This window comes from Leptodactylus fuscus, chromosome 7 (assembly GCF_031893055.1).
Source record: "Leptodactylus fuscus isolate aLepFus1 chromosome 7, aLepFus1.hap2, whole genome shotgun sequence".
Taxonomy (NCBI): domain Eukaryota; kingdom Metazoa; phylum Chordata; class Amphibia; order Anura; family Leptodactylidae; genus Leptodactylus; species Leptodactylus fuscus.
Window position 1 is genome coordinate 101,374,223 of NC_134271.1, and position 14,324 is coordinate 101,388,546.

Sequence of the window (14,324 nt, forward strand, 5' to 3'; positions counted from 1 at the left end):
TAAAAACATATATGTAAATAATACTTATCATCCACGCTGGGTGGGGATGCACAGTCCGACGTCATCTTCTGGCACGCCTTCCTCTTCCTTCTTCTTCTTTATTCAGCGACGCCCTCCGGTCCTGGCTCTTTCCCGGCATCATCGTCCTCTTCTTCTGGCGGGATAGTGTACACGTGCCAGATTTCCAGGCTGCTTTAGGAATTAGGACACTTTTGATACAATGTGTTTTTTTAGCACAGTTTGTGATTAAGGGCTAGTTCACACGTGAACTGCCCGCGCGGGTTTTGACACAGAGAGAGACGCGGCGAGCCGCGTCTCTCTCTTGTCAAAACCCGCCACGACCATCGCTGTCGCGGCTTAACCCTCTGCTGTCGGCTCAAATGAATGAGCCGACATAGGAGGGAGCTGCGGGGGGCGGAAGCCGCGCGACTGAGACAGCGCGGCTTCCGCCTGAAGAAAGGACATGTCCTTTCTTTTCTCCGCTAGCAGCAGCTCGCCGCTAGCGGAGAACAGAAGCCCGGCGGTCTCCATAGACCACCATTATAAGGGGAGGTTTTGGACGCGAAATCCGCTGTCAAAAACCTCCCCTTATACTCACGTGTGAACTAGCCCTAACCTATCTAGGTCATGCCGTTGTTTTTGTTTTTTTGTTTTGTTTTGTTTTTCTCAGTATAGGAAAAAAAAACCTGAAATGAATGGGAGTTTTTTTTGTTTGTTTGTTTCTTTTGTTTTTAACCTCAAATTTAGCCTGCCAAAAAACTCTTGTGTAACCATACCCTAACATTATAACAATCTGGCTCATTCATTCATTCATTCGTTCGTTACAGATCATTTTGTCCACAAACATTGCAGAGAGTTCTATTACTGTACCAGATGTTAAATATGGTATGTATCTGTCAATGGATGAACCTACTTACATGATACATGTTGTGGACCCCTCTGAGTTGTTGCAGTCATATGTGTAAGGCTGCAGTCACACTAGTGTTCGGGGTTTTGGCCTCCCCCATTTCGCTTAAAATATGCGGAGGGTATAGTCCTGTAAGCAGGACTTTTCTCTTTGCCGATTTCAGGCAGAAACCCAGCGGACCCCAATATAGTCTAGGGGTTTCCGATATATATGCGGGTCCAGGTGTACTTTTTAGTCATACTATTATAGGGAATGTCTGTTGCTTTGATCACTGTGTATTCAAATTTTTAGCAGAGGTGAAACGTTGAAAAAAATGGCAATTCAGCAATTTAGATTTTATTTTATTTTTTAATATATTTTTGAATTTGTAGCCTGGGTGTTTTCGACATAGGGATTTCCTAATGTGTATATGTTTCATCTGTAATTTTTAACAGTTATATGTATTCTATGGAAAGGGCGGTGCGTTGAATTTTTTCTTTCATTTCTTTTTTTTCTTTTTTATTGTATTTATTAGACCCCCTAAGGGTGAGAAGGTGCCTGTCTGTAAGTACACTTCTGGGCACCTGCTTCTGAACATGAAGGAGACACCGCATCATTCCACTGCAACAGACGTACCAAGTCAGTTTTGATGGAATAAGGCCCATTAGTGACCGTTGTAGAAAGTTTGTACATTGGTCATTAATGAGTGACTGGTCCAAAATGCTTTTCAAACTTGCCTTCAATAGGAGCAGAAACAAACCTTTATGGTCGCAAACTGATAAAGTAATACAGAGATTATCATATTTTTATGGTTATACAAGTTGGCCACCAGATGCGTGGCAGGACAGGCACTCTTTGCAAGAATTGCTTAGAGACATGTATAATGTAAAGCAGCGGTCCCCAACCGCCGGTCTGCGGACCACTACCGGGCTGCGGGGCATGTTGCAGCGGTCCGCGTACCGATGGAGAGGAGTCAGCAGCTGCAACACTGATGCTTGGTTGTTGCTCATCAGGATAAGGTGAGCAAAGTGCAGGGTTGAGTCGGGACCCCGCTGTATGTCCGGGATTCTAGTACTATGCAGAACATGCAGCGGGTCTTGGCTCCACCCTGCACTCGCCTCACAAACTTTGGGCAACTACATTACACGTCACTTCTCCCTGTGACGTGTAATGTAGCTGTAGTGAAGTTAATAGTAGCATTAGGAGTGATAGCAGTCATCAATATCCATCATCATAACAGTGTCTGTCATCAGTAGCCATCTTCATAACCTGCAGTGTCCGTCATCAGTAATCTACACCCCCATGCTTAACCCCGCCCCCCCACCGGGCCATAGAAAAATTGTCTTGCTGAAACTGGTCCCTGGTGGAAAAAAGGTTGGGGACCACTGATGTAAAGGATGTGAATGTGAATATTGGCTAAAGGGACAGCATTGCATAGTGGTTATAGGGGGAGCCGGACCACTTTTGGCTGGCTGTAAGAAAAATTCTAACAAATAGGGCCCACCTCTGGTGCGTTTGCAGGCTGTTTTGCATATCCATAAAAAAGGTAATCTCTTCATTGCTGTATCAGCATTATCATACATTTATTATTTATCATACATTAACAATTTAGATGATCAGTGTTTCATGTTTTAAGAACATTGTTGTTTTTTGTTTGTTTGTTTGTTTTTTAATATAAATACTTTGCACTATGTAATCTGATTGTGTGTGTTCAATCTCTAGTCATAGACTTTTGCTTGACAAAAACTCTTGTGTGTGATGAGGAAACAAACTACCAGAGCTTGAGACTGAGCTGGGCATCCAGGACCAACTGTGATCAGAGAAAAGGTACTGCATTACTAGAAATGACACCATTAAAGCAATTATGAGGGGCAGATGATAGAGGATCATATTTTTGATCTCCCCTTAAGGCCGAGCTGGACGTGTTTCAAAAGGATATTGCTATAGACTTATACACAGAGACTTTTGGAATGACTTTATACCTGAAAATGTAGTCCCAGAAATGCTGGTATGTTGGGATAATTCCTGTTTTCCATAAATCCATTCTTTTTTAGCACTATTATTCTGCTTAAGTCACCTTCTTGACAGTTTATGCTTATCATATCCTTCAGCGAAGCCCTTTGGGAAGCACCATCTTGAAGGTGAAGCTCCTTGACATGGGCGAGCCGAGGGCATTGCTTGCTACAGCTCTTTCTCCTCCTAATGTTTCTGACATTGAACGTACCATACTTTTGCTCAAGGAGGTAAGTGTCAGATTATTTCAGAAGGACACAGCAGAGGTTTGTTACCCTGTGTTCTAGTTAGAATAAAAGCTAAAACTGTAGAATTTACTATATGAAGTTGCTGTCCCGGATTAGTTAAAAAGGTTCTGCTTTAAGCTCTTGTGCTCCTGCTTCTACATTACAGGTAGTTTTGAACATAGTATTTTTATTAAAAAAAAAAAAAAAAAAAAAGTTGCCTTTTTTGTGGCTGTATTCAGTTTTTTGTTTTTTTTTTAGCCAAAACTAGAAGAAGTTTCATAAGAAAAGGGAAATGTAGAGAAATGCTTCATCCACTTCTTTCTTTGTCTCAAAAAAACTGCTTCAAAAGCGGCAGTGGGGTGAAACTCCTGAAGATTGACTTAATATGCATATTCTCTATAAGGTTGCATAGCTGAACCTAGACCAGGGTGTAAAAAAAACAAACAAAACTGTTGTGGCTGCAGGTGACATTAGTGCCATAACTTTAATTAAAATACCATACACATGAACCAAATAATGCTTGACGTGTTTTTGATCCATAGGTTGGTGCTCTTGCAGTTAGTGGAAAGGAGGATGACAACCCATATGATGGAAAGCTCACATTCTTGGGGAGAGTTCTTGCACAGTTACCTGTTGACCTGCAACTTGGGAAACTCATAGTCCTTGGCCATGTTTTTGGATGCCTGGATGAGTGTCTTATTATTGGTACGTTCATACTGTTGGATGTAATGCTAGATTTACCTGTCTGTATATGACAGTAAACACGTTTTGCCTCTTTTTCTTATTGCACAGCTGCAGCTCTGTCTCTCCGGAATTTCTTTGCTATGCCATTTAGGCAGCATCTGGATGGCTACAGGTAAATATCCGGTAGTGATATGCTGTGATTGATTTATTAAGATTGTGTTCATATTACTAATGTCATTTGCAATATTACTTCATTTTGTAGGAGCAAACTAATTCACTTAATTTTGTAGGAGCAATAAGCGTATTCATAGGACTTGTAGATAGCTGATCATGTAATTGACTTATTAGATGCTGTGTAACTAGTTATTGCTAATAGTTTTATTGATGCGATAGATTTAGAATGTGCTTATTTTGTATTATCTTTTTTTTCTCTTTCAGTACTGGCAGAATTGCAAAGAAAGAGGTCATCTTAGACTTCCCAAGGTATGTAGGCAAAGAACTGCTTTCACTTAACAAGAGGTTTTTTGATTTTCATTAATTATTTGTGTAGTGACGTGTCTAAAATTGTGGTCTTACATCTTTATTTTATCAGTGCGGTAGTCAGTCTCTAAAGAAAAAGAAATGGTATGGTCCTTTCTTAGTCCTGTGAAATGTGTCTGCAAGAGAACTGAATAGGATTAAACCTGACTTTAGTTATGTAACTCTCACACAATTGTGTGTCCTGGCATTCAGTTAATATTCCAGGAGAGAGGTTGATAGTAGTATATCGAGGAGTAGAATACATACAGTATTACTTCTGCATCACTTAATCTTGCCTGTGGAAAAGAAAACCTTATATTCTTCTCGTGTCTTCTCACCTACTGACATCTACATCTGCAATAGATAGTTGTTAAAATATAGAGCAACAAATTCTGCTGGGCTCAGAACCATTGCAATAGCTGTTGAGGTTGTAGGACATTGCATTTGTGTGGAGTATAAACAAGATGGATCTAAAGAAAATGAACCAAGCATTTGCAGTAAGGGTGGTCGGAAATAAAGGTAATTTGGGAGTAAGTAGGTTTTAGGGAATGTTATAGGAACCCTCAGGATGGGTGAGCAGCCTAACATGCTGTCTTTAAGGAACCACCCAAGATCAAGGTCGTCTGGCTGGCTGTAATTAGTGTCCAGCCAGCAAGTAGTTTGGTTTAGGTGCAATTTGTTATGGGCTTCCTAAGATGTATATTTGTTCATCCGCAGATATTGAGGGCTTTCATTGTGGTTACCTAGTAGAGTAGGTCTATGCTGATGACACCCTGCTGTATTTGGGAAACTTGGCAACGTCCCTACACCCAGAAATGACTATCATTAAAGATTTTAGACATTGGTCGGGCCTGCAGATAAGTTGGGACAAATTTGTATTACTTCCCTTGGACCCAGTCCCTTCCCCGGTCTCTCCAACACACACATAATTCCAGCTAGTAAAGGTTTTCCAAACTATGAATGTCTTTCATGCAAGCTAGAATTTCAACACCCAAGGGGGTTAACTTGTTTCCAGTCAATTGCAATTAGGACCTATGCTTTTAGCTGCTGTACACAAGTAAGTTAAAGTGTAACTCATATTTCATTGACTTTTTTTTCTGTTATTGTGTGAGAGGGAGTGGGTTGAACATTTTTAGGTTTGTTGGATGACTTATGAACCATACACCTAAATTTATAGGTATATATATATATATATATATATATATATATATATATATATATAAATATATATATATATATATATATATATATATATATATATATATATATATATATATATTTTATATCAAGTGCGCAAATTGCGGCACAAGTAGGGGAGACCCACTGCTAAGGAACTGTGTATGGGATTCAATTCTATTATTAGATTGGAGAAGGCAATATCTACAAAATGCAATACTGCAGTAAAGTTTAAGTGTCATAAACCTGGGCAATGGTGTAGGTACAATGTATGCATTACCATCAGAGGGGATCCATCAGTCTCTCTGTCCCTCATCTTAACATCTATGTGGAATTAAAGAGGACCTTTCACGTCCTCAGGCATATGCGGTATTATATACCTCTAGAAAGCTGACAGTGCGCTGAATTCAGTGCGGTATGGAACGCCCCGTCTGACAGTACATCGTTATGGACTCTAGTGTCAGGGGGGCGTTCCTGTCAGAAATGCCCTTCTGACATCGAAGAACTACAGTACCGGCACCGATAGCTCTTCAGCAGCGGCACATAACGGGAAAGTCGATGGGTTAAGATCTGTTTCCACTTTTAGTCCTATTTAGTTATGTCATGTATGTATTCTTTATGCCAACTAAAAACGTGTATGTAGCCCAGTTATTTACTGAATCTGAGGGGGCAAGTGATGTCACATGGCTGATACTGTATTTAGTATTCTGTAAACCCATAGACGCATTACACAGGACTGATGTATGAGTTCAACCATTTAACTGTGCTGAAAGCGGTTTGCACTGAAACAATTATTGTACGTGAGCAGAATTTTATAATAGAAAATGTATGATTTCCTGATTTCTGTATACAATTTTTTTTAAAAAACCCACACACCCCTTTTAAGCAACAGTTATTTATCTCCATAATTTGGCTACTACATTTCAAATATCCATCTAGAAGGGAAACCCATTAAAGACTATGGAGTGCTACAAGCAAACCTGTTGATATTTTATGCATTATATTTTGTAGGATGAAATGCAGTGGGGAAAGTCAAATTACTTCCAGATAAAAAGAATAAGAGAGGTGAGTGTAACATTTCAGTGGCTGCTAACCAAGTGTCAGTTTGACTTTTGTTTGTGTTGTGATTTTCAGGTTGAATGGTTTTTGAGTTAGATAATTCCTTTTACTCCAACATTGAGTTGATTAGTTGTTGTCACTGGGAGGAACATCTAAGAAGTCCTTATTTCCTCTGACTGGGTTCACATCTGTGCCCAGAGACTCTTGCAGAAACTTCTGAGAATCATCAGAGATAAAGTCCTGAACTTTTTTTCTCCATCCTTTTCAGACTTGCGGTAGGTGTGGAGAGAGTAGTCAGACAGGTGGAGCAGGAAGAACACTGGTGTGTAAGGGAGGGAGACCTGAAATATCTGGCTGATCACCCTGTGGACACTGTCCCAAAAATGCTTCAGCTTAGCATACCCCCAAAAGATGTGCAAAAGTGTCCCATTCTCCGAAGCACAGCACTGAGTAGAAGAGGAGGACAGGAAAAACTTGTGTAATTTGGATGGAACATGGTTCCATCTGGTCAAGTTTTTGTATCCACTTCTTACTCGCTATCCGGTTCGGGTCTGCAAGTAGGTCTCAATTGGACAGCCAGTTGTCACCAGATCGGAAATGTACAGCCCTCCACCTGCCCGCCTTCCTCCACTGCTGGAACAGCCCAGGGGTTTCCTAGTATAGGGAACAGAGGGGAGGGGGAGATCTGCTCCTTATGAAAGAGCGACCTGCATACTCTGATAGTAGGCCGTATAGTAGGGTGGGACCTCAAGGTGGTAGGGCGTGTTGTGTCCAGCCAGGGGAGTAAGTGTAGGGTGGTGTTAGAGAAGGCACTCTCAAGGGAGAGCCATTGCTTGAAAGGGGGATGGCGGCACAAGTCCAACACTCTTTGGAGCATGGAGGCCTCATAGTATCTATGAGGGTCAGGGAGTCCAATTCTATTTGTCATTCTTTCAGTACTAATGTCTATTTTCTCATTTATATCATTGGGAAACGCAGCACCATGGGTATAGGCCTGGTCATTATAAGTCTGACACTAGGAATTTCAAAAAAATGTTTCAGTTCCGCCCTTGGGCTATATCTTCTGCTCAGACACTATGCTAGTCAGTTTTAGCCTGGTGTCTGTAGGAGGCAGGCACAACCTGCATGTAGGTTCTCTGCTTTTTTTGCATTGATTGATTTTTATTTTTTCTTTTCTTGTAGGTGGGTGGGTAGGGAAGGGCAGTCTTCAGTGTGTACACCACATGGTTATACCCCTTGGGACTGTCTTCTCTGAAGGGGCAGGGTTCTGCCCTTTCCATCCTTTTCCAGAAAACCATGGTCTTTTTTTTTTTTATCCTCAGTTGAAAACCTTCCTTTAGGATGTGAGACGCTCTAGTCCTCATTGTGCTTCAGGCTCCCCCCTTTAAGCCACATTGAGTGTTTGCTTTTCACCTTTTCTCCTGGAAGATTGACCTCCTTGTGGCAATTACATCCAATTGCAGAGTTTCTGTGCCGACTTCCCTCTTTTGGAAGCCTCCTTTTCTATTTTTCATCCCCAAGGCTATTTCTTCCTTTCACATCAAGGACATGGCCTTTCCATCCTTTTGGCCATATCCAAAACTCCCCCACGAACACTGTCATTTGTCTCTCTCTGTGTTGTCTCCCCCCCCATCGTTCAGATTACTTGTTCATTATTTCTGAGGATCTTCTCAAGAGTCTCGCTGCCTTTGTGGCCTCCTCCGGATTACTTTGTTCTGCCATTAGGGAGGCCTACAAAGTTTATGATTTAATCCAGTCTCTTCAGTGACTACTTACTCTACCATGTCTGCTGGAGCCTCCTGGGCATTCCGACATCTTCATTCTGCCATCCTTGGTCTGCCCTATAGGCCACCTGCACCTCTTTCACTTTTATCAGTTCTTCCAGATCCATTTTGCGACAAATTCCGATGTCAGTTTGGGTCATAAACTTCTGCTTACGACTTTTGCTAGGTTGCTTGCATGGCTGTTGTTTTTCCCACCGTTGGGGACTGCTTTAGGACATCCCATTGCGCTGTATCCCCTAATGACATAATCGAGAAAATTTGGATTTTTTTTTACTCACCTTAAAATCCCTATCTCGTATTCATTGGGGGAAACAAATTTCACCTTTTCTTTTTCCTGCTCAGGCTGTTCGTTCTTTTCTTGGTTCAGGGCATGTTGGTGGTTGTCCGATTCAGGTTCTCTGGTTCCTTATCCACTTTTCTCTCTCTCGTTCTGCTGCGGTACAAACGGACTAGCGTAGTGTCGGAGGAGAAGGTATAGCCAGGGGCGGAATCGACACTTTTTTTTTTTTTTTTTTTTTTTTTTGTGCGGTCTCTCCCAGAAAGAATACATCGAGATAAGGGTTTTTACGGTGAGTGCAAACATTATTCTGATACGCTGATTGAAAAGAACTACAGATATAAGAGCTGTAGTGTGAAACCTGCTTAAATGCTCTCCAAACTGGGGATCCCTATATATTTTGATCTAACTATTAGGGTACTTGTAACAACATTAAATAACCAACATCTTACAAAATTTCAGACAAAAAAAAGGTTATCTCCTCGTGTACATGATTCATTTTTAACAACATATTAGTTGTTTCATGTTTTTCAAAAATAAGTACTGGAGGCCAGATCACTAACAGTTTATTAATTCAGTTTAGTGATCGACAAACTGACTATTTCGGAAGTTTAACCTCTTAGTTGTCACGGTCTATAGGAACTACTGCATCTAAGGGGTTTTGGAGGGAGGGGACTGCCTCCCGGAGACATCAGCACCCCTGCTAATGAGATTGTAGGGGTCTGATACCTTTAATTGATAGTGGCCTAATGAAGGCCCTTAGGGGGCTGACTTAGTATAATTCTATTAAGCTGTGCCAAAGACATGGCTTGAACTCAGAATGGTAGTCATGGTACAAGAAGTGAGGCATTGCCCTATGCGTGGGCTAGGCTGTTTTGTTATTTTTTCTGTTACAAGCTGAATAAAGCCGCGTCAAATTCCGGATTAAAATTCTCCCTCCCATTGAATTCTTTGATTTGTTCCACTCTCACAAAAAAAGCAACGTGCCCTATCTTCCGTGGGGCTTCACTCCCTCCGGACTAGGCCCATTCATTTTGACCTAATCCAGAGCTGAATTCCGCCACTGGATGCCGATGTTCTGTATGCATCCCGCCTCAAATTCCGGACCCAAATCCATTAGCTTAGCCATACAGTTAGATTGCTACGTGACTAAGGAAAAACACTAAAGTGTATTTAGTCAAGCAGGTTCAACTACTAAAGGGTTATACAAGTCCACATTTTTATTGTAGCTAAAGCTTTTTTTTTTTCTTTAAAACCTGGTAGACTGTTATTAAATTTTTTTTATATATATTTTTTTTGTTTTTTTATTTTTTTTGTTTTTTTTATTCTTTTTTTAATAAAGGTGGCTGCTTTATACGATGAGCTTAAAAAGCGCATTGGCTTCTTCAACATGCATATCACTCACCAACCAAACATGGATCCAGAGTACAAGCACAAGCAGCGCTTTATTCTGCAGGTATGAAGTTAATCATGAGAAGGAATAATTAGTTAGCAATAAGCAGATTAATACTTAACATCCTGTTCAGGGATATCTATTGTTTTTATTGGTTAAAAGCTGCAGAGAAATGTGTCTTAAGACCCCTTTTCATATCTTGGAATGACAGCCATATTTGTAAACTGCATAACTGGTATTTAGGGAACACAGTTGCAGATGCCTACGTAACATGGGAACTGTCCAGATGAAGCAGTGAACATTTAAAGAGGACCTTTCACCTCCTGGGGCACATGCAGTGTAATACACCGCTAGAAAGCCAGTCAGACCTTCCTAACATCTATAGCACTGTACTGTAAGAGGGTGTTCCTTAGTGCCTAGCGATGATGCTGAGTGGTGAGGAACGCCCCCCCCCCCCCAGTACTTGTCTATGGATGAGCACTATCATGAGGGGAGGGGGACGTTTCTCCCCGCTCTCACAGTACAGTGCTATAGACGCTGCTTTGAGGAAGGGCGTTCCTGACTGTGAGGGCCCCCTCACACGGAGGATATGCTGGCTAATTTTGAATGTGTAAACGTTTCGAACCAGCGGCGTTTAAAACAGGTCCCATTGCTTTCTATGGGAGCCACATATGCGCGCTCCCCATAGAAATGAATGGGAAAAAGCAGCCCATTCATTTCTATGGGGAGTGCACGTATGCCGGCTCCCATAGAAAGCAATGGGACCTCTTTTAAACGCTGCTGATTCGGAATGTTTACACGTCCAAAATCAGCCAGCGTATCCTCCGTGTGAAGGGGCTCTGACTGTCAGAAATGCCCTTCTGACAGTGAAGAGCTACAGTACCGGCACCGATAACTCTTCACTGGGGGCACAGAACGGGAAAGCTGGTTGTGCACTGAATTTAGCACACTGTCTGCTTTCTAGTGGTATATAAAACCGCATGTGCCCCAAGAGGGGAAAGGTTCTCTTTAACATGACCTAGAAACAAAATGCTTCTTTACATAGTGCCTGTGCTCCATGTCAGTTTAAATAACATACTTCAAATGGAGATGTCTTTGTTCAGGAGAAATTTAGTTAACTATTTAATTATTTTACTGATATTTTTCAGGTTGTAATGGCTGGAGCTTTTTATCCAAATTATTTTACTTTTGGCCAGTCAGATGAAGAAACTGGTATTAGAGAGCTAGGTGGCAAGGACCCCAAAACTGCAGTTGTGGTATGTGAAGTTGTGTTTTCCAGAAACACAATTACATTAAATACATTATACATTAGTTTTACTTGAGTCATACTCTGACTTTAAAGAGGACATTTTCCGTCCTTATGAATGTGTGGTTTTAAAGCCAACATTGTGCTGAATTCAGCACACTGTCTGCTTTCCCAATATGTGCTCTGGTGGTGGAGATATCTGTGTCATTAATTTCAGCACTCATATTTTCCCACTGTCGGAAGGGCTTTCCTTAGAGCTAGGCTGTAGGCTTGGCCTTCTGACAGTGGGGAGATATCGGTGCCGAAATTAATGGCACCAGTACCTCCACCACTGGGGCACATCCTTGAAAAGCCGACTGCCCTGAATTCAGCTCACTGTTGGCTTTATAGTGGTATATAAAAATCACACGTTCATCAGGACATGAAAGGTAGAAATTGGGAAGTGAAACTGCAAATGCAACATTAACTTTAATGGCTCCAGCTTCTTGGGCTTAATAAGTTCTAAATTGGCCCTATATAGTTAGACCCAGAGCTAGCCCCCATTGAAGTTGTAGCCTCATATTCTTGCTCTCACCCCACCTCTTATAAGTCAAAGTTCACTTTTCTTTGTCATGGTTACATGTGAGGCTCTCGATTTTGGAATGGTAGAATGAGCACTTATTCATTTAATCACTGTTATTGGCCTTACTCTGCTATGTTGAAGGAAAAATTTTAATATCAAGGGTCATGAATTGTGGCTACACACAAATTCAGATTATTTTCTGAATAAGGGTGCATGCACACTGAGTAACACCGGGCGTGTATGAGAGCCGTACACGCCGGCATTACAGCAGACTGCCGAACACTTCCCATTCACTTCAATGGGAGCGCTCGTAACAGCGGCGTTTACGAGCGCTCCCATTGAAGTGAATGGGAAGTGTTCGGCAGCCCTGCTGTAACGCCGGCGTGTACGGCTCTCATACACGCCCGGCGTTACGTAGTGTGCATGCACCCTTAAGGTGCATTTGTGTTATGGTAGTAAAACATAACAAAGACTATTTGATTTGATATTGTCATAATTATAGTAACCTAAAAAACAAACAAACAAAAACCTAAAACAATTATACAGCACCGAGCACGCCATAAAAATAAATAAGGTTTTTTGTTTTTTTTTTGTTTTTTTTTTTAAATACATAAAATGCTTCACTAATTTGTGTGCCATCCTTGTTCAGGGGCCATGCTAATATTCTCTGTATTGGTCCAATTTTTTTAGTATATGTGCTGCCAAAGCAATGACAAACTTTCTTAGGGTTTTTACCCATATTCCCCCTTCCGAAAAAGTTGAGTGTTGAAAGTCGAGTGGTCAGGGTCAATATGCCAGAAGGGGTAGTCAGGAGTTATATGCCAGAAGTGTTGACCCATAAAATGAAAATCTGAAATAAAATGGCATTTTTGAGAGGGTTTTGCTATCTAATATGACTACAGCGTACTTCCAATTATTAGAATTTTAAAGTTATATTACAAATATTAAAATCAGTCAGACTACGCTATCTATCTATCTATCTATCTATCTATCTATCTATCTATCTATCTATCTATCTATCTATCTAGTATAATATATATATATATATATATATATATATATATATATATAAAATTTAATTAAAGTTAATATTGGAAAATCCCTTTATTAATCTCTATTGGAGTAAATTAGAATTTCCAAAAGTTCTTGTGAAAAAAAAGACATCCTATATTGGTTGTTTTTTGTAGGTTCTTCCCCTTCTGTTGGGCCGATTTCACCCTTTGCATGGGTAGAATCTCGGTGTTGTGTATCTGTGTAGAAACTATTAAGTATTACTAAGACATAGAGGGGAATGTTGAATATTGTTTTATTTGTTGTAATTGACTTTAATTCTTTGAGCAGCTGAAGAATGTCCCTTCCTATGGATTTCTGTACCACAAGCAGATTCAGTCGCTCTTCAGACAGTGCGGTCAAGTAAAATCTATATTGTTTGATGGATCAAGGTAAGTAATAGTTCTAGCAATGGCAGAAATTGCTGTGAGCAGTCTGTTTCCCTGTAGACCTTTTGTAGTCCACCACCCAATAAATGAATAGTTTTAATTTCCATACCAATTCCTTCAGTTTTTCTTCATAAATGAATGTAATGTGATTTACATTTTTCTATTCATTAGAGCATTTGTGGAGTTTTCACGCAACCCTACTGAAAGGTTTAAGACTCTCACTGCTGTACATTTGACTCTGAAGACTGCTCAGCTGAAAATCCCTCTTGTCCTTAATGTCCATTCAGCAGAGACGATTGAAGAGCTTGAGACAGAAGACATTACTAATCTAAAATTAACCAGGTAGTATATAATATAATGTTCAGTATGTCAATGCACTGATCAGCTATAACAGGTGACGTGAATAACATTGATTGATTGACAATGGGACCTGCTGGCTGAGAGGGGATTATATCAGGTAGAAACTGAACAGTCACTTTTTGGAATTGATGCTTTGATGGGCAACAGGCTGGGGCATCACGGTGGCTCAATGGTTAGCACTACAGCACTGGAGTCCTGGGTTCGAATCTCGCCAGGAACAACATCTGTAAGGAGTTTGTATGTTCTCCCCGTGTTTGTGTGGATTTCCTCCCACTCTACAAAACGACATACTGATAGGAAAAAAAAAAATGTACATTGTGATCCCTATATGAGGCTCACAATCTACATTATATATATATATATATATATATATATATATATATATATAAAAATAAAATGGGCAACAGGCAGATGTAAGGGTCTGAGTAACTTTGACAAAGGACAAATTGTGGTTTCTGTACAGTGCCCTGGAACGTGTTGGCACTATCTAAGCATCAGGAAATAAATTAACTGTATTGTGTTTTTATTTTGCAGAATTAATGTGGATTTTCACAAACAGACTGTGGAACCTGTTCATGTTTCCCACAACCTTAAAGAACAATTGGAAACCATACAAGGGCTCATTTTGTCTATCAATGTGACAGAGGTAAACTTGGAGTCTGGATGAAATACTTCAGTGCGAGCAACGGCAAAAACAGT

At 40.6% G+C, this 14,324-nt stretch overlaps 1 protein-coding gene and 1 non-coding gene across 2 annotated transcripts in view; one reads left to right on the forward strand and one right to left on the reverse strand.

Moving 5' to 3' along the window:
• TDRD9 (tudor domain containing 9) overlaps window positions 1-14,324 on the forward strand; it is a 132,895-nt gene that overhangs the window by 79,520 nt on the left and 39,051 nt on the right. The window contains 13 exon segments of the mRNA XM_075282639.1: window positions 828-885; window positions 2,609-2,713; window positions 2,797-2,894; window positions 2,998-3,129; window positions 3,669-3,831; window positions 3,919-4,028; window positions 4,249-4,293; window positions 6,517-6,570; window positions 9,968-10,081; window positions 11,167-11,274; window positions 13,168-13,268; window positions 13,437-13,607; window positions 14,160-14,271. Coding sequence (XP_075138740.1) covers window positions 828-885; window positions 2,609-2,713; window positions 2,797-2,894; window positions 2,998-3,129; window positions 3,669-3,831; window positions 3,919-4,028; window positions 4,249-4,293; window positions 6,517-6,570; window positions 9,968-10,081; window positions 11,167-11,274; window positions 13,168-13,268; window positions 13,437-13,607; window positions 14,160-14,271 — 1,371 coding nt within the window.
• Window positions 12,431-12,536, reverse strand: LOC142214747 (U6 spliceosomal RNA). The gene has a single exon (XR_012717311.1). It is a non-coding gene; the product is annotated as a U6 spliceosomal RNA (small nuclear RNA).